This window comes from Trichosurus vulpecula, chromosome 6 (assembly GCF_011100635.1).
Source record: "Trichosurus vulpecula isolate mTriVul1 chromosome 6, mTriVul1.pri, whole genome shotgun sequence".
NCBI classification, from domain to species: domain Eukaryota; kingdom Metazoa; phylum Chordata; class Mammalia; order Diprotodontia; family Phalangeridae; genus Trichosurus; species Trichosurus vulpecula.
This window is the reverse complement of record NC_050578.1, coordinates 268,004,751-268,028,507: the sequence shown is the minus strand read 5'-3', so window position 1 is coordinate 268,028,507 and position 23,757 is coordinate 268,004,751. Positions and strand designations below refer to the sequence as shown.

The 23,757-nt window shown below is 49.5% G+C and overlaps 1 protein-coding gene across 1 annotated transcript; it reads left to right on the top strand.

The window, feature by feature from the left end:
* The first annotated feature begins 861 nt into the window (after positions 1–861).
* Positions 862–23,051, top strand: ZDHHC5 (zinc finger DHHC-type palmitoyltransferase 5). The gene is made up of 12 exons (XM_036764750.1): positions 862–960; positions 4,889–6,105; positions 14,088–14,209; positions 15,058–15,215; positions 16,247–16,419; positions 16,568–16,670; positions 16,906–16,997; positions 18,024–18,156; positions 20,385–20,508; positions 20,970–21,079; positions 21,297–22,156; positions 22,612–23,051. Exons 2-12 carry the CDS (start codon positions 6,002–6,004, stop codon positions 22,775–22,777), a joined length of 2,145 nt encoding a protein of 714 aa, XP_036620645.1. The 5' UTR covers positions 862–960; positions 4,889–6,001; the 3' UTR covers positions 22,778–23,051.
* Positions 23,052–23,757: the final 706 nt, after the last annotated feature.

Genomic DNA, 23,757 nt, shown 5'->3' with positions numbered 1-23,757 from the left:
GCCACCAGGCTTTATGTCTGGCCAACGAACTGGGGTGCTGGTTGTTTTAAATAAAGTTCCTCCCAACAAAAGGGACTATTCAGTTTCCTTGGGGCTGGCCAATGAGGGAAGGGACTGAAGCAGGAAGAGGGCGGGTCCTTCTTGTGAGTGGTCTAAGTAGACGCTTGTCTGGTGTGTACCACGCTTCTTGAAGAGACTTGGCTCCGAGGGGAGCCAGACTGCCTGCTTGACTGGCTTAAACACTAACGTATAAGAGTACTATGTACGCAAATAGGTGTTTTCAGATTTGTGGGCCTTTAGGATTGGATATAGGAGTAGTAAAAGAAGGGGTAAGGAAGATGGAAATACTCCCCTCGCCACTTCCTTTTCTTCTAAATACCTGCGCAGTATGCCCACCTTCTACCCAATCGTCTGCCGAGTCCCATGGTCATGCGTGCGCAGCTTCGACGTCCCGTGCGCCTACGTCCCTGTGCCCTGGCCGCCAATCGGGAAGCGAGCGAGCCGCGACCATGGGGGGCGGGGTAGGAGGAAGGGGAGAGGACCTTGCGTACGCGCGCGCGCCTGAGAACGAGGTGGGCGGGGGCGAGAGGAGGGCGGTCAGTGAATGGGCAAGTGGGCGGGCAGGCGGGCGGTGCGAGCTGCATGAATGGGCGAAACGTGCCCCGCGCGAGACCCAGCGCGCGCTGGGGCTCGGGCAGCCAATGGGAACGCGAGGGAGCTCGAGACCGGCCTCCGAGGGCCAACGGCCGCGCGCCTGCCGCCGAGAAGGAGCGTCGCCGGGCTCGGGAGCGCGCGGGGAGCGGGGGCCGCGCGGAGCGGGGCGGGCGTGGAGCGTGCGGGGGCCGCGCGCTGCCTCTCACAGCCCGGGCGGACGGACGGACGTACGGACTGGCTGGCTGACGGGCTGGCGGGCGGCACAGCCGGGGGGCGGTGGCGGCGGTGGCGGGCATCGCGCACGGGGTGAGTACAGGGGACACCGGCCCCTGCGGAACCGGAAGTGCCGGGAGGGAGGGTGGGTGACCTCCAGGGAAGGGGGAGCCGGGGCCGGGGCCGCACGGAGACCCCTCCCCCGTCCCAGCTCGCCTCGGCCGGTCAGGAGAGGCTAGGGAGCGACGGACGTCCGGCCGCCGCGCCGAGCCCGGCTCGACCCCCCCACCCCCCACCGAGGGCTGGGGGCCCCGGGGCCGGCGTCCTGCCCCCCGGCCTCCGGGAGCACGGCGGCCCCCGGGGCTCGGCCCCCCACCATTCCCCCTGCCCAGCGGCAGTCCTGGGGTTCAAGCCGTGCTAGGTGTGCTGCCCCCATTTTACCGATGGGGAAACTGAGTCGCAGTCCACGGTTACACAACTGGGGCCCCGAACCCGAGTCTAAGAGGCAAGGTGGCCGAACTGGAGCCCTGCACTTGGAGTCAGAAAACGAGGCTTGGAGTTGGGGCTCTGCCACCTCGGCGAGTGGCTCCCTCCCCTTTGGGCCTCTGTAAAGTCAGGGTTTTAAACACATGCTCCCCGAAGTCTCTTCAGCCCCAAGGCGGGATCCTCCGACCCTGGGCAGAAGGCTAACAGGGTGCCAGCCGAGGGCTCTTCCTCCCGTGGGATGAGGAGGGTCTGTCCGAGCCGCATCTCCCTGCTCTCGGCCCCTTCCGAGTTCCCCACCCCGGGAGGATGGCCGGGGCTCCCGCCGGCACCTCTCTTGTCCGCGCTGCCCTGCCCTGACACTTCCTAGCTTTTCCAGAGTGGCTGCCCCTCGTAGAGCTCTTCACAATGCCCCTTCCTTGCACCCCCTGCCCAAACACACTTGATGTTTACAAGTCCTCCTGTCTGTGCCGTGGACCACCTTCTGACATGCCAGGGAACCTGGGGTTCACCTTGTGCTTACTTAGCAATTTCCACAGTGTTCAAGCGTGCCGATTGTTCCATTATCTGTGTTCATTACTGTCAGCATCTGCCCCAATTTACTTTATGCTTTAGATGGGACTTTTGTTCAGTCATGTCTATCTCTCTGTGACCCCGTTTAGGATTTTTCTTGTCAAAGATCCTGGAGTGGTTTGCCATTTCCTTCCCTAGCCCATTTGCCATATGAGGAAACTGAGGCAAAGTGACTTGCTGAGTCTCCCTGACTCCATGTCTGACATTACCCACTGCACCACCTAGCTGCCCCAGAGTGGGACTAGACTTGTGATTTCTTGGATGGTACGGACATCACCTGAATATTGCAAATGAAGAAATTCTTTTGACCGCTGCCGGTCAGTGCTTTCTCTTCAACTTACTGTCTTGGAGAGTGATCTAGAGCACTGAGGTTAGGAGCCTTGTTCAAGATTACACAGCTAGTATGTGGCAGGCAGGGCTTGAACCCCAGGTCGTTCCTGCACACTGCCTCTCTTTCCTTATTGAGAGAGTATTTCTTATAGCCTCACTCCTTGTTGAGGTACCTATATTTTGATCATTTGCTATTAGATTTCAAGCCATTCCTATGACACAAACATCTTCAGCATATTCTTAGGTATAGTGCTGTACCCTATAGCACTGTAGCTGACTCCATGAAATATTGTGTTTGTGCTGGTATCTTAGTTTGACCTATCATACTCATTCTTGCTCAAACCTCCCAGCTCTTTGTGGATTCACGTTGCTCTCTTGAAATTTAAAGACCATTTCCATCTCTTCTAGTAACATCAGCCCTGTCAACAATCACCATATCCTTCTGATGTGACCAGGAGAAGCTTCTCCACCTATACTTTGTACCTTCCTAGATTTCATCCTGCTTCCTTTCACGTAAATCCCCCAAACATCTCATGTAATGCTCAGTTTATGTTTGCCTGCGCTGTATTTCCAATATCCTATGTCCTTTTATGACCCTGCCTTTCCACAGTATGAGCCCACATTCATAGTCATTGTATGAATATGAATATGAAATGATATATTCTAGACTAGATGACAATACACTGTTATACTTGGATTTCATCTACTCTAATCTTTGGAGTTCAGAAAAAAAATGTTTTTATGCCATGGATATCGTTTCTTCTATAAATAAAAAGTGAAGGATTTTAATTTTTTATCTTTCAACTGGCTACCTTTGTCACCATTCCTAAATTTCAGGTAGTGAGGCCCCTGTTCTGTTGGGGAAAGAGCTGGATGCTTTTGGATTGGTATGTCATTGATTCTCTTCCAAACTTGGGGCCTTCAATTCTCAATCCTGAGCCAGTAGATCTTTCTGCTATTCTCCTGAAGTTGAGGGATAAGTAAATGAACTAGAACTAGTCTGAGAGATGGCTTGTTAGACTGGAATGAAAGCTGGCCTTGGAGTCAGTGAGATCTGAGTTCAAATCCTGCCTCTGACACGTACTAACTCTATGACTCTGGGCAAGTCACTTAACCTCTCAGTTTTGTGGGCAAATCTCTAAGACACTAAATTGCCAAGAAGGTGCCATTCTGCCTTGGTGGAGGGAGTTTTCTCGTTCCCTAGATCAGTGAAATCATAAGTCCTGTCCCTATTCACCATCATATGTCCCTACATCGGAGAAAGGTAGGTTTTCAATTAAATCATTCACTTAGCTGTGTAAACTTGGAAATCTGGTGTTACTGAGACTCCTTAAAGCATGGGTATGTTTTAATTGCTTTAAAAGTCTCTTTAAATGGAAAGAAAACGAAGAAATTTTTTTGTTTAGTTTAAAAACAAACAAACAACTAGTTTTGGTTGGTAAATCCAGAAGGGAGGAGCTGACCCCTGAGGGCCTCCACCCCCTGAAATGGGAGAGGAAGTGTTGATTCCAGTTGGTGCCTCTTCATCCCAGTCTCTGCCATCTCTGGGTCTCTGGATCTCTGGGGTGGTATAGGAGGAACTCTGCAGTTGGAGGGAAGTGAGAACCTTCCTACCTGTCAGGGACTTGAAGAAGTCACATTCTTGACCGATGGTGATTCCAGAATAGTTCTCCCCTATCTGGCAGTGTGGTGGATGAGGAATAATATGTGTGTATTTGTGGGAGGTCAGGGGGTGTGTGTACTCCCAACTTCTGATCCGGTGACTCATTAAATAGCCTCTAGCACATCTCTAGGTTTAACTTTGACTGAGTTGGGAGGGAGGCAGTGTGTCATCATATAATAAGAGTAAAGTGCTTTGAGATCACCAGATGAAAAACATCCTATAAAATCCAAAGGGCTAGTGTTACATTGCTGCTGTCATAAACTGTAATAATTGTTACTGTTAATCACAATTAAGTAGGTGGAGCTGAGTTTACATCCTAATGGGCCGTTTTAAGAAAGAACTGTTGAAGTTTGCTTTCAGGATTGTCAGTTTAAATTAAGATAAATAAGAGTCCTGAAGTACATCCAGTTCTTTACAAGCTCTGCTTTCCTGACTAGACAACTCTGGCTTATCTAAGATAACTCCCCAGCTACTACCCCTTTAGAGAGGTAACTAAAACGCAAAATACATACATACTTATATGCGCATATATATATATTGAAAGAACTGGGGCTTGGAGCAGCTTATTTTGATTTAGAGGCGATTATTTTCTTCCTCTGTTGTAACAGTAATAATAATAACAATACGCTCTTGGCTTAAAGGCTAATTCCTTTCTGTCTAGTCTGTGTGGGTTTAGGTTTTTTACTTACATGAAGTCTGTGACTACCTATTTGTGTCTGGTTGGACTTGGCAGTACCTCTCTAGGGCAAATTGATTCTGCTCAGTGAGCTGGGAAACAAGCCCTTTACCCTCCCATCTGGATCTAAGTTAAGGACTTGAGACAGGAAAGGTTCTGATCTCTTCCTCCATTTGGGTCTGAGAGAAGTGGAAAAGGTCTCCTTAGAGGACAGAGTTCCTCAGAGAGGATGCCTGTTAGGTGTGAATGCTGCTTCATCGATGAATCGCTCTGACATGGCCATTTGTTTTCTCTAGGTGACTCCCAGTGACCCAGTTGAACTTCCCAAGAGCCAAAGGGTGAAGAGAGGAGAGAGCCCAGAGGGGTTAAGGAGAGCCCCGACTCAGGAGAACCTCTGAACCTCTTTCATCTGCCATTATCTGCCAAAACATAGTCAAGTGGAACCAGCTTCTTTATCCGCCTTTTACAAAGTGGAGAGTATGGCTTCCGGGATTTCAGATTTCCTCTTTGTTTTATATGAACTCTACAGAAACGGTGGCCCTTGACGGGCTTTGGAATAAAAGAAAGAGACCTAGGATAGACAGGCTCTCCCTCGTTCCCTTCCCCCCACCCCCTTCAAAGGGAAGGATTTACAGCTCAACCTTGCAGCAGCTGTTGCTCAGCTTTAGCCGCCAAGAGAGAAATAAATAAAATTAAACCACCATTGCCAGGCAGCCGGTCCTGGTGAAATTGAGGTGTGGGGGATGTGGCACCAAGGAGACTACTTGAAAGGGGCAGAGATTGCCATGGAAACAGACTCTCTTTGAAGCTGGAAGGGGGACCCACCTAAAGTTTCTCATTTGGATTAAAGTTGAGCAAGACATAGTTTGAATCAGCCCAGTACGCACTTTTGGAAGTGTGGCAGACTTGGTATCAATTGAAGGGGCATTTGTGCTTCGTAAAGGAGTCCTGTCAGCAGCTCTTCTCCCTTGCCCTGGGTGCCATTCTTCCCTGTTCTTTCCCTTCAAAGACTTGTCTCCACCCATGAGCTCCGCTCTGATCTGTCTGCCTGCCCATGTTCTCAGCCTGCAGCCATTTGCATGTATACAGTCCACAGCTCCTTTTTGCCTTTTAAACTGTTTAAGTTGAGCTGCTTAATCCCCCCTCCTGTCTCATCCTGGGGAGGGGGTTATTTACCTGTTGGTTTCTCCTTTCCCCCTCCCATGGTTTTTGTTTCATTTGAAATCCTCTGACCTTTGCTTTTATTTGGGAGGGGGAAGGGCAGTAGTTTTAAACTTCAGCCCCAGGTTTCCTTCTGTGCTCTCCTTCCTCCCTGTCCGCATTGACCCCACATCCCATTTTCTTACCCGTTCTGCCACTGTGTGGGCCTGGGCTATGCGGCAAGGCAGATCTCCCACCAGAGCTCCAACATGCCCGCAGAGTCCGGAAAGAGATTCAAACCCAGCAAGTATGTGCCCGTCTCGGCAGCCGCCATCTTCCTAGTGGGAGCCACAACACTCTTCTTTGCCTTTACGTGAGTTTGACCCTAGTGGTGTTCTTAAGGGGAAGAAGGTGGTGGGTATTCCCTGTAGTTACTACTAGGCATGTTTGCTAGCAGTGATGGGGGCAACCTGGTACCCAGAGAGATAGTAATAAAAGGGGGAGTAAGTGGAATTCGAACTGGCATCCTTTCTTTTGTCTGACTTTCTGGTGGCTTTATAACCAGTTTCCTATTCCATGGAATCCTAGATGTCTTCCCATTATGCCACAGAGCCCCATCATTAGAAAATCCAGGAAGGGCAAGGACGTGGGAAGAAGCAGTCAGAGACCTGAAGAGGCTTAAGCAATCAGTTGTGAATAGATCTGCATGAGGGAACCAGGGAGCTTAGGGAATGGAGTTTAGGCCAGGCATCGTGAGTCCTCAGACTGGCTGGACTCGGAAAGTTCAAGAGTCTTCCACTTGATTGACATTGTGCTACAGCAGCGCAGCCATGGTTTTTGCTAAATGTTTTTACCTGCTGTAGTTCTGATGATTTGGTCCTTGGACTCCAGAAGGTTGAGAGTATGTTGGAGAGACAGACAGAGAAGAGGACTCCATTAGAATGTCACTGATACGGGAACCTTCATATATAGTGGTTAGATAGAAAGCTTTCTGAGTTCATCTGGAGTGAGTAGCAATCATTTTCCTCCTTGGTTCAGTTTGGGAAGCTGGACATTGGAATGTTTCCCATGCTTCTGGAAGTCAGAGCTGGTTTTGGTCTATTTGTTACTCAATGGGGATCCAGGAGGCAACAGGCCTGGTCCTTCATTGATCGATTGCCTTCCTTGTCTCCTGTACATTACCTGCTCCCCAGCCAGCACCTACTGAAAATTTGGCTGGTTTTATCATAAAGGCTAGCTTAGCCAGGCATCAGAGGCTAAAGTTGTTGAAGTCATTTGGGTCTCTCATGATTCAGAATGCCACTTTGTCAGGGAAGCAGAGTTTCTGAGAGCTTCTCTTTGCCCTTTTTGTGACTGAACCAAATGAATGAACCATGCAGAACTATATTTTCCACAATAAGGTGCTCCTGGGAAGAGAAATAAGGAATATCATGGATTAGATAGATACAGAGTAAAGACTGGAGGGCATATTTTGACGACAAAGAGGGATCTTGGTTTGACTTTCCTTTGGAGTCACTGTTTGGTGGGGAGAGAGATGCCAATAAAGAAACTGACTCTGAATAAGGAGAGGGAGGAAACCCTAAAAATAGGAAAGGGAAGCTTCCTGATCTGGTGGCTAGAGTTCTAGACTTAACGTCAGGTAATCTGAGTTCAGCTCCTGACTCCAATCCTTACTATGTCAGTGACAAGGGGGTGAGGCCCTTAGCTCTGCTGAGCCCCTACTGAGCACAGTCCTCCCTGCCTCGTAGGGGTGTTCTGGAGGAAATCGGTCGGGCCTTAGTCAGTGTGGAGGATCTGGGATTTTGTGGGTGTGAGGATGCACTCCACCCAGGTAGATGAAACCCAGCTAAGATAAGACTGAGTTGCCTGAGGCTCAGAGCAGTTCAGAGACTTGTCTTTTGCAGAGCTAGGAAATGTGGCCCAGGGAGAATTCTGATCTGGGGTCTCCCTTACTCCTGCTCCATCACTTTCTCCACTATATCATGCTGCCTCTTTCTCTCTTTCTTTTTCTTTTTTTGTGTAAAACTTAAAATGATATGAAACATGAACTGTTAATTGAGTTGGTATAACTTAGATGAGAAATTCGAGAGTCTTGCTTAAAAAAATATCAGTGAAGTGATTACCAGCTTCTGTGTCTTGTGGAGCTGGCCAGCTGAAGTCCCCTTCTGCTTGTAATATGTCTATCTGAAAAGAGGGAGAAGCAAAAGATGGGTGACTGCTGGAATCCCTGGGCTCCCACCTCGTCAGCCTGACAAGGCCAGCTGGGCCCCACCAGGGATGAGAGGAGAGCTCTCTCTACCCCTCTACTCCTCCTCTCAGGGCCGATCCATTGTTCTCTGGAAAGTAGTGGGTCCTATAGACTTATCCTTTACCTCCCTTATGAACTCCATGTTTTCTGCCTATATTGTCCTTCATGCACTGGCCACCAAGAATGAGTGCCAGGGCCACAGTGAGAGAACTCATCCAGCAAGTAGAGCTGTCATTTGACCCAAAGGATCTAGTCTTCTAGTCGCAGCAGTTTCAGTGGTACTGGGACAAGGAGCGTATACTTAAATCCATCATGGCATCCTGGAACATAGATGGAAGCTAAGATGTCAGGGACAAGATATGTGTGTGTCTGTGTCTGTGTATACACATGCATAAACCCATATTAAAAATCTAGGCAGTGGAGGGGGGTTAATGGGGATTCTTTTGAACCAGACTGTTGCTGAACCTAGACTTAGCAGGAGCCGCCATCTCTTCCCATCTCCTGACTTGCTCATCAGGGAGCAGTGAAGTGTTTGCCTGGTCACACCAGTTTACCCAGAACAGAAATGTCCTGAAATAGGCGTTTCCTCAACTGATGGCCAAAGCTGTTTAACCTCTTTCCTACATTCTGTTAAAATTCTCTCCTTTTCTTAGCACCAGTGATACAGGGCACCTTAGTGGGCCTTGGTCCCCTCGTCCTCATGCAGAGAAAGGATAAGCTTTGGAAAAGAATTGCCTCGGGAGGCTCTTTCAAGTCTATGAAAGGAAGTTTTGGGTAGATGAGATTGCCTTAGCTTGTAATGAAGGGCTCCCTCCACGGGCCTGGTTTTGTAAATGGTTTGTCCAGGTGGGGAACTTGCAGCCACAGGTTCCCCGCCCCTGCCGAGGGTCTCCTTTCTCCAGGTTCCTGAGAGGCAGCCCTCCTGTTTCTCTTCCCCTGGTTAGCCATCTCATTGTTCATCAGAGCCCTCATCTCTAGCTCATCTGACCAGAGCATTTCCCCACAGAAGCTAGATGATGGACTGAGCCATTTGTATACTAGAACTACAAGTTCTTCTTCCTATCCCCAAAACTCCTCTCAAGTCCTATATGAGACCAAAGAGAACATTTCAGGTTTAGAAAGCAAGAAAGCGGTCAAAGCGGAAACTAGACTAAGCCTTTCCTTAGTTTTATCTTGGCCTTAGCCCACCACCACCCCTCACTCCCCAATCTGTTCTTGGTCACTGGTCACTGCTGTGTAAGATGCACTTGTGGGACCTGGGGGCTGGGAGTGGGAGGAAGAGGCCCTTTTAAGTGGCAGATTTAATTACTAGAAGCATATGGGTTTTCACTTATTAGAAATAATTTTCCCTCTCATTTGCTTCATCAAGCAAGGAGAGGCTTCAAATATAAAGCAACAGTCTGTCCTGTGGATTTCTAGAAGATAGGCTGTTGGCTGGGGGTTATTTCGAAGCTCCTCTAGTCCACTGGGGGCTTGGTCATAGCTGCTGACCTTCCCACTCATTCCTCAGGCTCTCCGGCCTTGTTTTCTTACATTCTGAAGTTAAGTGGTTGTATTATTAGGAATCTGGGCTTGTTTGTTTACTTTTTGTACTTGACCAAAGGGAATCTGCCTGGTAGAAGAATAGACTTTCTTCTGCTTTTCTTACAAGAGGCCTGAGTTCTAATAATTATCATATTACTGAACAAAGACGCATTGTAGTAGTGGAGATCCTGCCAATCCAAGGTCAGAAGTCTAGGGACCCGACAGCTAGGGACACTAGCCGTGTAACTCCAGGCAAGTCATTTGGCCTTTCTAGACCTCAGCCATCTTTAAAATGACAGGGTTGACCTAGCCCGTCTCCAACGTCCCACCCCGGTCCAGAAAGCCTGTTTCTAAATTACTCGGCTTGTCAGTTTCTCTGTTTGCAAAATTGAGTGGGGGAAAATATCTGTGTTTGCATTCATTGCTTCTCTAAGGAATGGCCATGGGTCGTTACTGCCCAGAAGAGCAGGTTAGCCAGTCAGACTGCTTCCGTGTAGGTTCTTCCTCTGGTCACCCGGTCCCTTGGTGTCTTTCTCATCCCTGCAGTGGTTATAGTTCCTCCTTATGGGAATGATTGAGTAATAGTTGGTTTTCCTCCCTTTGCACCTTTTCTTCACCAAGAATACCTGGGTTCAATGTAGATGCTCCTGGCTAGAAGGTAGCACTTTGAAGCCTGGGTAGCAAGGAAGGGGGAAGGGGCATGAATCAATCAGGTTTTGGGGCAAGAGGGTGACTTCCTCAAAGCTAAAGTGCTTTTCTTCTGGAGTTTGCAAAGAGGAGAGGAGAGGTGCACCATAGGAGAGAGGAGCCTGTGCTGCAGAGCAGGGGGCAGGAGGTGAGGAGGATCTCACTTGGGGCCCCAGTGCTGAGGGGAGCAGCTCCCCAAGGGGCGCAGGAAGTGCTGCACATGAATGTGAGCACATGAAGCAGACGCACCCATTATGTCAGGCATTGGTGGAATGTCCTGAAGAGACCAACCCCGTTCTCTAGGTGTTTGCTTGTTTCCTGCTTCCAGTAGCCTTTCTTCCTTTGAACCTCAGACAGGAAAAGTGGAATTGGAGGTAGAGGGACTGGAATGATAATTAATAATGATGATGGCAGATGACAATGTTTCCTTGTTCCTTTTAGCCAATGAGTGTTCAGTGTTGGGCCAGGTGCTTTTTAAGAAGAATTCCAAGATCTCTGTAAACATTCTCTTCTTCATTCTTACATTTGATTATACAGCTGAAGAAACACAGAAGCATGGGAGAGATTCAGTGACTTAGCTAACCATGGGCACATAGCTAGGCAGTGATAGGTCCGTTCCCCCAGATCCTCCTGAGTCCCCTCCTTTGTTTTACTTTTCACAGAGGCATTTTGGGGGAGGACCCCACAGAAAGTGGGCATTAGAACCCATCCTCCACTCATTCCTTTTGGCCTTGCTTGACAGAGTGGGCAGAGGAACCTGTTTTTCTTGGGGTGGTGTAGGTCGAGGAGTCCTGTCAGTGAGTCAGCCACCCTTCTGGGCTTAGGCCACTCCCCAAACCTCTGGAGCTTTGTGATTATTGCCATGGGCTGAGAACGAGCCCTAACAGCTCCTTCCACAGCCTGTGCCTCACCACCCTCTGTCAAAGGGAGCAGATTCAGACAAGCTGCTTGAGGTGGTCACCCAGGAACCCTGCTGGGCACCATAGCAACACAGCCCCTCCCCAGGCCAGGAAGAAGGTTCAAGGAGGCAGGAGGATACTTTGCTCATGCATGCCTCCTCCTTAGTAGAAGAGGCATTTTCTATTTTGACAGCTGGGGCTCCATGGCTGAGAGCAGAGGGTCTCTTTGCAATGTGGGAGCAGGAATCCTGGCTTTGTTAAAATAGGGTTATTGGCATCAGCTCCCTAGCACCAGTCACTGAAGGAGGCCGGTTTCTCTTGACACCAGATTAGGATTTAGCCCCATATACATTGGCTGGAGCAAGTTTATGTTCAAAGATATTCTGAGGGGAATAAAGTTCATCGTCTGGAGAAGGGTGCCTTAAAAAGTTTGAGGAGAACTGGATGAGTTACTTTGGTTAAGGAATAAGGAAACCCATTGATAAAAGGGATCAGGGAAATTGGTACATCCCCATGGGGGCTGTTAACTCTTATTTAATAACTTCCCAGGAACTTCAGGCCTCCTGAGAGATGAGGGGAACCCTTGTTTCTTTGATCAGAAACTAGGAAAATCATAATGGACTCTGTTCTCTCCTGAGAAATGGCTTTTTTTTTAAAAACATGGCTATCTCCCATAGTATCTATGGGAATTGATTCACTTTACTTTTTCCCCTTTCAGTTTACTTCCTTAGGAAGAGGCCATAGGAATAGGCAGCGTGAGAGTCAAGTGAGTCACCCTCCTTCCCCCGGAAACAGAAGAGATAGGACCCTGCTAGACAGAGGTTCCAGCCTGGGTGACTGGTGTCCTTCATCCCTCCCTCCAAGAACTAAGAAGGCCAGTCTTTTGGGTGGCACTTGGTAGGGGATCCTTCTTCTGCTTGGCTTCCCATGCCGTCTCATCTCTCTTCATTTCTTGCTTCTGTAAACCCCAGACACTCAGAGCAGAGGATCTCTTTGTCCTTATTTTAGTTCAAGGTGCTTTTCTGGCAGGAGCAGAGAACTTGACTTGAGCTTCCCTAGGGCCCATAGGAGAGTGATGGGTGCCCTCTTCCCATCCTCACCATCTTGTCCAGAGGAGAGAAAGTCACTGATCTGACATTGCAAGAGGCAGAAGGCCTATGATAATGACCCTTGGGGCTCTTTGAAGGCAAGTCAGAGTAGATTCTCTAGTATTTCCAGGACATAAAGCTTCATTCCCTCAGGTTCTCCTCAGATGCTTTTCTTGGGCTTTGGATTACTTTTCTTTGGGGGCTCTCTTGCCCTCTGACAAGCCTTCCCTTATGTTGGTTGATAGAATCCTCGGCTGCTATGCATTAAGCCACTGGGACCATCTGGCACCTTGTTCTCCCAGCTCCTTCGTTCTTTACTTCAGACTAGGCTAGGAAAGGGGGACAAGGACACATGCTGCCCTAGTTCAGGGATTAAGCTCCTAGCCACAGAGTAGATTAGTGTATTATGCCAGTGTCTTCCAAAAGGAAGGCCTCTTGAGCTGAGTGGGAGAGAGGCCCTTCTCTCAGGGTAGTCAGACCTGGCTCCAGATCCCATCTGTGATGTTTATGTCTTTGTCACCATGGGCAAGTCACTGAAGCTTCTCTGTAAAATGAGATGGTCAGAATGGAAGGTGGGGGAAGGGAAGGGAAGGTTTATTTTTGCACAGTGTGCCAGACATTGCGCTAATTGCTTTTACAAATCCCTCATTTGATTGTTACAGCACCCCTGTAAGGTGGATACTGTGACTATTCCCATTTTACAGTTGAAGAAGCTAAGACAGAGAGGCTAAGTGACTTGTCCAGGGCCACACAGCTAAGTATCTGAGGCTGAATTGGAACTCCCATGTTCCTGATTGCAGCCACTGCACTGCCCTCTAGCTCTTCATCTGGGCTCCTGCTGTCCCATTACCTGGTGGTTATTTTGACATAGAAGTAGCAGCCTGAGCAGCCTTCCCAAGCTCTCAGCTGTATGAAGTCTCTAGAGAAAGAGAAGATTTCTGTAGGACTTCCTCAAGGAAAGAACTGAGCCATGTTTCCCATCTCAGGCTTAAGCTAGACCATTCCCTTCTGCACATCTTTTCATTCTGTTGTGAGTTGGCTGGGTCAGCTTTTCTAGTTTCCATATCTCCGTCATTATTCAATTAGGGGTTCTTCAGGCTGAGCCCCATTTGCTCTGATTCATTTTTAAGGCTGAAGAATCTTGGGGGTGGGGGCAACTCTTTGCCTGTTTTGTCAACCTTCTCTTGAATAAAACTTAGTTCAGTTCTTGAAGAAACTCCAGGCCCCTGAGAGTTGAGTGGGGATCCTAGCCATAGGGCACAGAGTCACCTGGGAGTGGGGGCAAGAGAGGAGGAGAAGCAGCTGGTGTCACTTGCTTTGAGCCAGTGCTCAAGTCAGTAGGACCTGTGGAAGATCGAGAATCTTTAGGCAGCTCTGGAAAGGGATGTGGTTGGTGTTGGTGACACAGTCTGTTCCTAGTCCTTACTTCTGCTTGGATAGGAGGGGTTCCAGAAAATTCCAGTTGGTTCCCAAAAGGAATTGGCCTCTGGTGTTTCTGAGGTCAGTTTCTTAGTGAGAAGAAACGAGCCTAAGTGGCGAAAGAAGGATTGATGGGGGTGGGGTCTCTTAGTCCCTTGTTACACCCTATGGCGAAATGAGACCCATTTGTCCAGAGGTTGAGAAATAGGAATAGGGATTTGAGAAACTAAAGAGAAACCTCCGACCAGACTTGTGTGTGGTTCTAGGAACTGAGCCAAAGACAGTTCCTTGTCTGTAGGTTCCCCTCCTGGGGTAATGGGAAGGAGAACCCCTAAACCTCATTCACTCTGCCCTGTAGACTGGCAGACAAGAGGATGGCCTTCTCCCTGGGGTAGGTCTCCGAGAAGCTTTGTCCTACTCCATGGACCAGGGTGGTGAGGGAGATCTAGCATTCACATTACCCCTTTTTCCTCTTCTTTTCTCTGCACAGGTGCCCAGGTTTGAGCCTGTATGTGTCACCTGCAGTGCCCATCTATAATGCTGTCATCTTCCTCTTTGTGCTGGCCAACTTCAGCATGGCCACCTTCATGGACCCAGGCATTTTTCCCCGAGGTAAGACCTCCCTCTTCCCTTTGGACAGCTCTGTGAGAAGAGTAAACATAGGTGACCCTAGGCCTTAAAGGTTTGGGAATTATGGGATATATTTATGGACTAGAAATAGGGACGAGACTCAGGTCCCCAAGGAAATGTATTCACAGTTTGCTATAGGTCTTGGCTTAGGATGGGGGAGAATGGGGTTCTGACCTTTGTGTGTGGCCTGACTCACACAGCGATCCTTTATGTTGGCCAAGGCCACTTCCCTGCCACACCCTTCCCCACCCCTTTCTCCCTCCCACTTTCTCAATAAGTGATAGAAGGAACTGAGTCCTAGGGCTGAGGGGATTGTTCATTAATTTATTTATTCTTTGTTGAGGGTCAGCTATGTATAAGACACTCCTGGGCATTGCTGAGGAAATTAAGATTTTTTTTAAAACATATTTCCTCGTCGAACTTTTAGACTACTAGGGCAGATAAGACACGTGCTTCACTCTCCCTTGTGTTATGGTCGTCTGTGTATCACCAGCAGGATGTGCGTAGAGTATCATAGGAATTCAGCCAAGGGAGAGATCACCTCTTGCTCTGGAGATTAGGAAAGCCTTAAAGGACGTGGCTTTTGAGCTAAATTTTGAAAGCTGGGTAGACTTTTCATTCACGGGATAGCGAGGTGATTCTGCAGAGAAGGAACAATGTGAGCAGAGTTGGAAGAGGAGAGAACAAAGCATGTTTGGAGACTGGACCAACCTGGACCTTGGCCGGAAAGGGGACCAGGCTCTGAGCTCGGAGCCTGCCGGGGAGGCGAGAGGCAGCTGGCGCATTTCCCCACTCTGCGCCAAGGTTCACCCGTCTTTCTCCTGCCGCAGCTGAAGAGGATGAGGATAAGGAGGATGACTTCCGAGCGCCACTTTACAAAACTGTAGAGATTAAAGGGATCCAGGTGCGAATGAAATGGTGCGCCACCTGCCGCTTCTACCGCCCCCCTCGGTGCTCGCACTGCAGTGTCTGTGACAACTGTGTGGAGGTAAGGGCCGGAGCCCAGTGCCCTCTGCTGGGATGGCTCCGTCTTCCCCATCGGATAGAGAGACTGAGATCGAATCCTGCCCACTAGTGTTTGGGCCTTCCAGGCTCCCCCCCAGAGCCTGTATGTTCCAGCTGTGCAGCAGAGGCCATGACAGTAAATGACATGTCTATAATGCTTTAAGGTTTACAAGTCATTGTATGTACGTGATTTAAACTGACCCCCGCAGCACTCGGGAAGGTAGATGCTATGGGCATTACCGTCCTCGTTTTACAGATGACCAAACCAAGGCTCAAAGGGATTGTCACTGAACTAGTATCGGAGTTGAGATTTGAACCCAGGCCTTTCCCAACGCCCATTCGTTGTTTATTCTACTCTTAACACCCCCGCCTCTTCCCCTGGCACCCCCCCGCCCCCACCCCGGCACTTCCATAAGTGAGCATGCTATCCAGACACAGAGGGCAGGGGACAGTGATGCTCCAGTCTCACTAGGATGGAGATTCCAAGCTCCACCCTCCGCTCTCGGGTTTTTGGGGGTTTTTTTGGAAACACTTTTCCTGGCTTCTCCCCGTGTCTGCATTACCTCTTGTGTGCCCATTCCATCAGCTTGAGCCTCCTATGCCTATTTAGGTTCTCTGATCCCAATTACATGATGCTTCCCATTTGTCATCTTTCTCTCCTTGATTGTTGTCTGCTAACTCCTCCCATTTCCCATAGGCTGTAAGTAGCCACCCGCTCCACACCATGCCTCATTTCCTGTTGGCACAAGGGAGCAGACTGATCCCCTTGATGCAGTCCCATAACAGGTCAGGCTAGTATGACCATTGCAATAGAGAAAGCCACACCAGCTCCTTGAGAATGAGCTGTGGCCTCTGGGTGACTTCTCAAGCTTCGGGAAGGAAGGCCTCCTCATTTATCTGAGGCACACAGACTAGAACCAAAACAAACTCGGGGCTGTTCCCCTTCCCCTTCTTGATAGAAGGCTGATGGGGTAACAGGCAGAGCCGTTTCAGCCTTTTTCTCTTTGTGTCCAGGAATTTGACCACCACTGCCCCTGGGTGAACAACTGCATTGGGAGACGGAACTACCGCTACTTCTTCCTCTTCCTCCTCTCCCTCACCGCCCACATCATGGGTGTGTTTGGCTTCGGCCTGCTCTACATCCTCTACCATATGGAGGAGCTCTCAGGGGTCTGCACAGCTGTCACGTATCCTTCCAGACTGCTCTTTGCTGGGGTTGGCCCCGAGGTGGGGTGGCCCTGGGGATGGGGGTGATGGCAGAAGGAAGGACACTTTGTGGAACTGAGTTAGTCAACTCATGTCACGTTAATGGTTCCCTTGACTCTGAGGCTACAGCATGGCAGTGATGTGTGTGGCTGGCTTGTTCTTCATTCCTGTAGCTGGCCTCACCGGATTTCATGTAGTGTTGGTGGCCAGGGGTCGCACAACTAATGAACAGGTATGGGGGAGTATGGGAAGGGTTGCTGAGGGACAGTGGGGTGGGATTTTTTTATACTAGTATAATACTGCCAATAAAGGGTTGTATTGATAATGGGAGAAGTAGGGGAAGTGAACCCTGAAGGGATATGCCTTCTCCTTTGGGGGATAGCCTGCTCATCACCGTGCCTGATTTCTAAGCCTCCTTTCTAATGCCCTGTCATCTGACTTAGCTCACATTGGTTTCCTCTCCGCAGGTTACGGGTAAATTCCGGGGAGGCGTAAACCCTTTCACCAATGGCTGTTGCAACAACGTCAGCCGTGTGCTCTGCAGCTCTTCAGCACCCAGGTATAGCCGCTTTCTCCCCAGCTGAGTGCCTGAGAGTCCATTCTAGTGTGGGGTAGTGGCAGATGAGAGATGGGCTCTTCTTCTTTGAGAGTTAGGTGGCTGTCAGAGGAGGAGACACCTGCCCTAGAATGTAACCCAAAATTTCTGCCTCTCCTGGTTATTTTGGCTACTGAAGTAGCCTGCTCATTGGTCTCTGCATCAATTGGTCTCCTCTCTCAGATCCATACAAGAACCAAAGTGACTTTCCTAATGTGAAGATAGGTTTGACTGTGTCACTGCCTTACTCTATAAACTCCTGTGGTTCTCCATTACCCATATGAGAACAAAGAGAAGCTCTTCCGTTGGGCCCTGAAAGCCCTCCCCAGCCCGAGCCCACCCACCTTCACAACCTTAGTAGACATTCCTTTCCTTCCCAAACTCTGTGTGCAGTCAGCCTGGGCTTCTCCATGGCTGTCACTCGACTGGATCTGGGCTTTGCCCTGGTCGTCCCCTAGATCTCCAAGGCCTTCTGACCTCCTCCCTGTTTAGAATCCCTTGCTTCTGTAAAACTCAAGCTGTGTCTCCTGCAGGGAACCTTCCCTCAGTTTTGAGTGTTCCTCACCTCCCCTCCCCACCAGTATTGTTACTGTTATTTTAAATCGGTTTTGTATGTCCTTGGATCTGTGCCTGGTATCTCCTCTGATAGAATGTAAGTTCTTGAGGGCCAGGACTTTGATTTTGATCTTTGTAGCCCTAGCGCCCATCACCCATCACAATGCCTGGCACATAGTAGGTGCCTAATAAACAAATGGTTGATTGGTTGAATCTTTTTTTCTGTTGAGGGATCAGATTCACCTTTAGTGATGTGAGCTAGGGATTAGCCTTCAGTGGCCTGATCTTACCACCCTTCAGAGAGTCAAGAGAGTTGGTTCAGTGCAGGCCTCTTCACTGTTTCAGTGCAGGCCCCTGTCCTGCATTATTGGTATCCCTCAGAATGCCTCGCACATGATGAGTGCTCAGAAAGGATCTGCTTTCTTTGACTATCAGGTACTTAGGGAGACCAAAGCGAGAGCAGACAATCGTGATTCGGCCTCCTTTCCTTCGACCAGAAATATCAGATGGACAGATTGCTGTGAAAATTATGGACAATGGTATCCAGGGGGAGCTCAAGAGAACCAAGGTGAGGGGCCAGGGGATGGGAAGTAAGGTCAGGAGGGAATCAGTTTCCCCCAGTGATAAGGAAAAAAGATTGTGATGTGGTCTGTCCCTTTTATGCCATTTGTAACATTCTGCCAGTCTTAAAATTACCGGTATGTCCTTATGTTACCTCTAATGCTAGACCAGGAGTTCCTAAACGTTTTTGCGTGTCATGGACCCCTTCTGGTGAAACTTATGGAACTCTTCTCCGCTCATGAAGCTGGTTGGCACAGTGAATGACGATAGACAATTCTTTTTCCTTCTTATCATGAATGTTTATATTTAAGTTCATTGAAAAAGGGACAAAAGGTGTTAAAAGAATGACTAGGAATATTTGTTTTAATATTAATATTTTCAGCGTAATTGATTAAGTCAAGTCTTGGAGGCCAAAGGAAAAAATGTAGGGTGTGTTTTAGAGATAGGAGATAGTCCAGTTTGGCTGGAGACTAAAGTGCTGTGTGGATAGCATTTGGCAAGGTTGGCAAATGGTGCCCGATGGTGGTTGGCCTTGAGTATCAAACAGAAGTATTTGAACTTGAGTCAGCAGGCCACTGAATGATGAGCCAGTGAGAATGATGGCAGTTTTGTGAGGAGTGAATTGCAGTGGGAAAAGGGTGAAGGCTACGGTGGTGCTCCTGGGGGGCCAGCCTGTGTTCCACTTTCTTAGTGCTACACACTGTGCCAAATGCCAGACATCAGCGCACAGGCAGTGGAGACAACCGCTGCCTTTAAAAGCAGCTTGCCTTCTTTTGGAGAGAAAAAACCTCTGTGTATGTGTGTGTGTGTACATACATACATACATACATATACATGCATACATATAGTTTTTTTTTTTAATTTAGATTTCTCTCTATCTTCCCCTTTTACTCCTCCCAGAGAATCATACAACAAATGATTTTCTTTAAAAAGAAAGAGGAAGAAGAGAAAAAAATCCAGAAAAACCAATTAACATATTAATAAAATCCTATGGACCTCCTCAATCCCTCCCCCCACAGCATCTGCTCATCCATCCTCTCTTCTTTCGGACTAAGCTTGTGTTTTCTCCAAGCCCAGTGATCTTATGTGACTCATGTGCCAGTTTGTCTGGCCAGTGCCCAGTCGGCCTCTACTGTGTTTCCAGTTTTTTGCTATCACGAAAAGTGCTACTGTCAAAACATTACTTTTTGACAGTGGCTTCCTTGCTGTATATGCCTACCAGTAGAATCTCTGGGTCAGAGGATATGGACATTTATTTTAGGCACTTTATTTGCCTAATTCCAAATTGCTTTTCAGAATGGTTTTTCCAATTCATATGTCTACTAGCAGTGCATTAGCGTGCCGTTGACTCTTGGTATCTCTCATTTTTACCACTTTGCTGGCTAAGAGGGGAAAACTGGAGTGTTTTGATTTACATTTCTCTTTTTCTAAGTGATTTGTAGCATTCTTCCTGTTAACATGGATGTTAATAGTTGGAAATTCTTTTGAGAACTGTTCATATCTTTTTTGTTGTTCAGTCATTTTGAGTTGTGTTCAATTCTTCATGACTTCTATTTGGGGTTTTCTTGGCAAAGATAGTGGAGTGGTTTGCCATTTCCTTCTCCACCTCATTTGACAGATGAGGAAACTGAGATAAACAGGGTCAAGTGGAGGGTCACACAGCTAGTAAGTGTCTGAGGCTGGATCTTTCTGACTCTAGGCCTAGTGCTCTATCTGGGTTTCACCTAGCTGCCCCATTTGTATCTTTGGACTACTACTGAGGAGTGGATTTTAGTCTTACGTTTATGTTGTCTGTATGTCTTGGACATCCAGCCCTATCAGAGATATTTAACATGACGGTTTTTTCTTGGTTGATTGTTGCTCTTTTTATATCAGAAGCATTTGTTTTGTTTGTGTGGAAGCTCTTCAATTCCATGTAATCACAATGGACTATTTTATCTTTTGTTTGTTAAGAATTCATGCCTTATTCAGACCTGTGAGGTGTATGGTCTGCACACACGTAAAGGGTAGCTGGCAGGTGGGGAGCCGTAGTTTGAGCTGATGTCCAGGAAGGGAGGGAGCTGATAGCTCACATATCAGGGTCCGGGGGGTGGCAGTGAGAGTAGAAAGGAGGGGAATGAATTAGTACTGTCCCACTTGTTTGGGTGACCTCTGCTTCTAGCTCATCCCATATAACCTTCAGTTTCACAAAGACTGTTCTTCCATGTCTGACCTCTTCCTTTTTGCAAATCTTAGTCCAAGGGAAGCCTAGAGGTAACAGAGAGCCAGTCTGCTGATGCTGAGCCCCCGCCACCTCCTAAGCCAGACCTGAGTCGCTACACCGGCCTCCGGACTCACCTCAGCCTAGCCACCACTGAGGGTAAGAGCTGGCTGGCCATGCCTGAGCTATGGGGACAGCAGGATGGTCAGGGACTGCAGGATGGGGGAGAAGTCCCCTAGAGATAGGCCCCTGCTGTCTCTGCTAGAGAATCAGCTTCCTTTTTAAAAGTTGTGATGCCATGGCACTGGGCAGTGGTATCCAGTTCCCTGCTGGCATCTTTACCCTGAGACCAGTGGCACATGTGTTGGGCCTTCTCTCTTCCGCTCAGTCCGATGAGCTTCAGATTCTCCAGTGGCCACGCTAGGGCAGCTAGGTGATATCACAGGGGGTGTCAGAAAAGCCCAAGCTCCAGTCTTGTCCTAGGTACTAGCTGGGTGACCCGGGGAACGCTACTTAAGTTCTCTCTCCCTGTTGGGAGAGTCAAGTGAGTTAATGTGTGAAGGGCCCTGCCAACCTCAAAGTGATCTGTTATTGCTGTGCTTCTCTGTTTCCTCCTGCAGACAGTCTTTTGAGCAAGGACAACCCCCCCACACCCACCATGTACAAGTACAGGCCTGGCTACAGCAGCAGCAGTACCTCTGCTGCCATACCTCACTCTTCAAGCGCTAAGGTACGAGTCCTTCCCCAGTGGCGGTGGGGAGGGACCTTGGTACAGTGTCAGTGGATCCTGGCTTCCTTAGGAAAGTTGGAGAAGAGGGAACGGCAGGAACTGCCGGTGTGGTGGAACCCAATCCCACGAGCTCAGGGGGCTTCCTGTTGCACACCAGCGGAATGAAGGGGGTGCTCCTAGACTAGGTCTTGATGTGCTCCTGGGCTTCCTTCCTCAGCTGAGTCGAGGAGACAGCCTGAAGGAGCCAGCCTCTATTGCTGAGAGCAGCCGCCACCCCAGCTATCGCTCAGAGCCCAGCCTGGAACCAGAAAGCTTCCGCTCTCCCACTTTCGGCAAGAGCTTTCACTTTGACCCACTGTCAAGTGGTTCACGCTCCTCCAGCCTCAAGTCAGCCCAAGGCACAGGCTTTGAAATGGGTCAACTGCAGTCAATTCGTTCTGAGGGGACAACTTCCACCTCCTACAAGAGTCTAGCCAACCAGACACGCAATGGGAGCCTTTCTTATGACAGCCTGCTCACCCCTTCTGACAGCCCTGATTTTGAGTCGGTGCAAGCAGGGCCAGAGCCAGACCCCCCCTTGGGCTATACCTCTCCCTTCCTGTCGGCCCGGCTGGCCCAGCAGCGGGAAGCTGAGAGGCACCCACGCTTGGTGCCAGCTGGCCCTCCACCACGCGAGCCCTCGCCTGTGCGGTACGACAATCTGTCGCGCCACATTGTGGCTTCCCTTCAGGAGCGGGAGAAGCTGCTGCGCCAGTCACCTCCTATTCCTGGCCGAGAAGAGGAGCCTGGACTGGGAGACTCAGGCATCCAGTCAACGCCAGGCTCTGGCCACGCCCCCCGTACCAGCTCCTCCTCGGACGATTCAAAGCGCTCACCCTTGGGCAAGACCCCACTGGGCCGCCCAGCCGTCCCCCGTTTTGGCAAGCCAGAGGGGCTTCGGGGCCGGGGACTAGGGTCCCCTGAGCCAGCCCCAGCTGCCCCTTACTTGGGCCGATCCATGTCCTATAGCAGCCAAAAAGCCCCGTCTGGTGTCCCTGAGACAGAGGAAGTTGCCTTGCAGCCATTACTGGCCCCCAAGTAAGTATCAGTTGCCTTGTAGACTTCCCTTGCCCTGTTTGTCCTGTCCCAGGGGCCATTGCCTCCAGAGCACATTTTAGCTCCAGTGAGCCTGATTACATCTGAACCGTCCTCATTTTCTCCTTGCCATGTCTAGCCAGTCTTAGTGCCTTCCCATCTTTCCTCAGGAAGTACGGGGATGTGCCTTGTGTGGCAGAGGAAGTGAGTATATGAGAACTTCCCCCTAGACAAAGGAAGGGGGAGTAAGTGGTAGAAAAGGATAAGAGTTGGCTTGCTTTCCTCCTTATGTCAGAAGAGGGTCATTGGGGAGACATTTGTATTTTGAGGGGGTAAATGGCTAGGAGAGGAAATGTCTATGTGACTGTGTGCTCATTCCCTGCCTTTATGCTCTGCTTCTATGTCCTGTGGCTCCATCCTCCTCATTTCCTGATCCCCATCTGTCCTTCCTTCCCCAGAGATGAGGTGCAACTGAAGACTGCCTACAGCAAATCCAATGGGCAGCCCAAGACCTTGGGGTCTGCCTCCCCTGGGCCGGGCCAGCCCCCCCTCAGCAGCCCCACCCGAGGAGGAGTCAAGAAGGTGTCAGGGGTGGGTGGCACCACCTATGAGATTTCGGTGTGAGCCCTTGGCGCCTCCGTGCCTACACCAAAGGGCCCTGAGTGGCTACCCTGCTCCCCCCCAGGGGCTCCCCTCACCTGCATGGACACTTTTCAAACCACAGATCCCAAGAGGATGAGGAGGCAGGGGATGTGGGGGAGAGTTGGCACCTGCTGCCTAGGGCAGTAACTCCTTCCCCCAGCCCTCCCCACCCCTGGGCCAGACTCAGTGGACATGTGTGCAATTGCTTGCCCTGGAGGGAACCGGATCGTTTTTAAATCAGAAATAATTTTTTTTATTATTGTTACGGATTCTATTTTTTTCCTCTTCTGCGTTACCAGGTGTGTGTGTACATATATATATATATATATATTATAAATATCAAAGAAATTATATATCTACCCTGGGATGGGGAAAGGGGAAGAGAGGGGTGAGCATCAGGAGAGAAAGGGGAGCTCCCCCCCTCCCCACTTCTCCCTGCTCCTCAGACCAAAAGGAAAAGGGTAGTGGCATGGGAACTTCAAACTCATGCCCTTCCCTGCCCTGTGGCTTCTCCTGTCTTCTCCCCCTTCAGTTGTCACTGAGGAGCTTGGGAAGAGGAGAGGAGAGAGGATATTCTCCGCAGGGGCCTTGGTCAGAGGAGGGAGATGTGGGGATGATGCAGTTAGTTTTCTAGTCTCATTGGCACTTGATTTTCCTCAGTGGGCAAGGCCCTGCTGCCTGCCCCCTGGCACAGCAGGAAAGGAGTTGGCCTAGCCCAACTACCATATCATTGGACCCCAGTCCACCCCCCCAGGGGGTCATGGGGGCGGGCAGCCCCTTAGTGCCTCCCCCCAACTCTCAACAGTTGATTTTTCAAATTCAAGGCCGGGAGAGAAGAATCCAAAAAGCAATATTTCTCATCACATGCCAAAAACTGGGAACGGAGAGAGAGAGAGGCAGGCCTTGGTTCTAGCCTCTCCAGCTTCCTTGGGGATTACCTTTAGCCCAACTCTCCTGGGTGG

What these genes read in the sequence shown, in the direction of transcription:
- ZDHHC5 (XM_036764750.1), top strand. Translation starts at nt 6,002, where the DNA reads ATGCCCGCAGAGTCCGGAAAGAGATTCAAACCCAGCAAGTATGTGCCC. An exon ending in CAGCCTAGCCACCACTGAGG is followed by an intron (nt 20,509 to 20,969) that starts GTAAGAGCTGGC and finishes TTCCTCCTGCAG; the next exon opens with ACAGTCTTTTGAGCAAGGAC. An exon ending in CTCACTCTTCAAGCGCTAAG is followed by an intron (nt 21,080 to 21,296) that starts GTACGAGTCCTT and finishes TTCCTTCCTCAG; the next exon opens with CTGAGTCGAGGAGACAGCCT.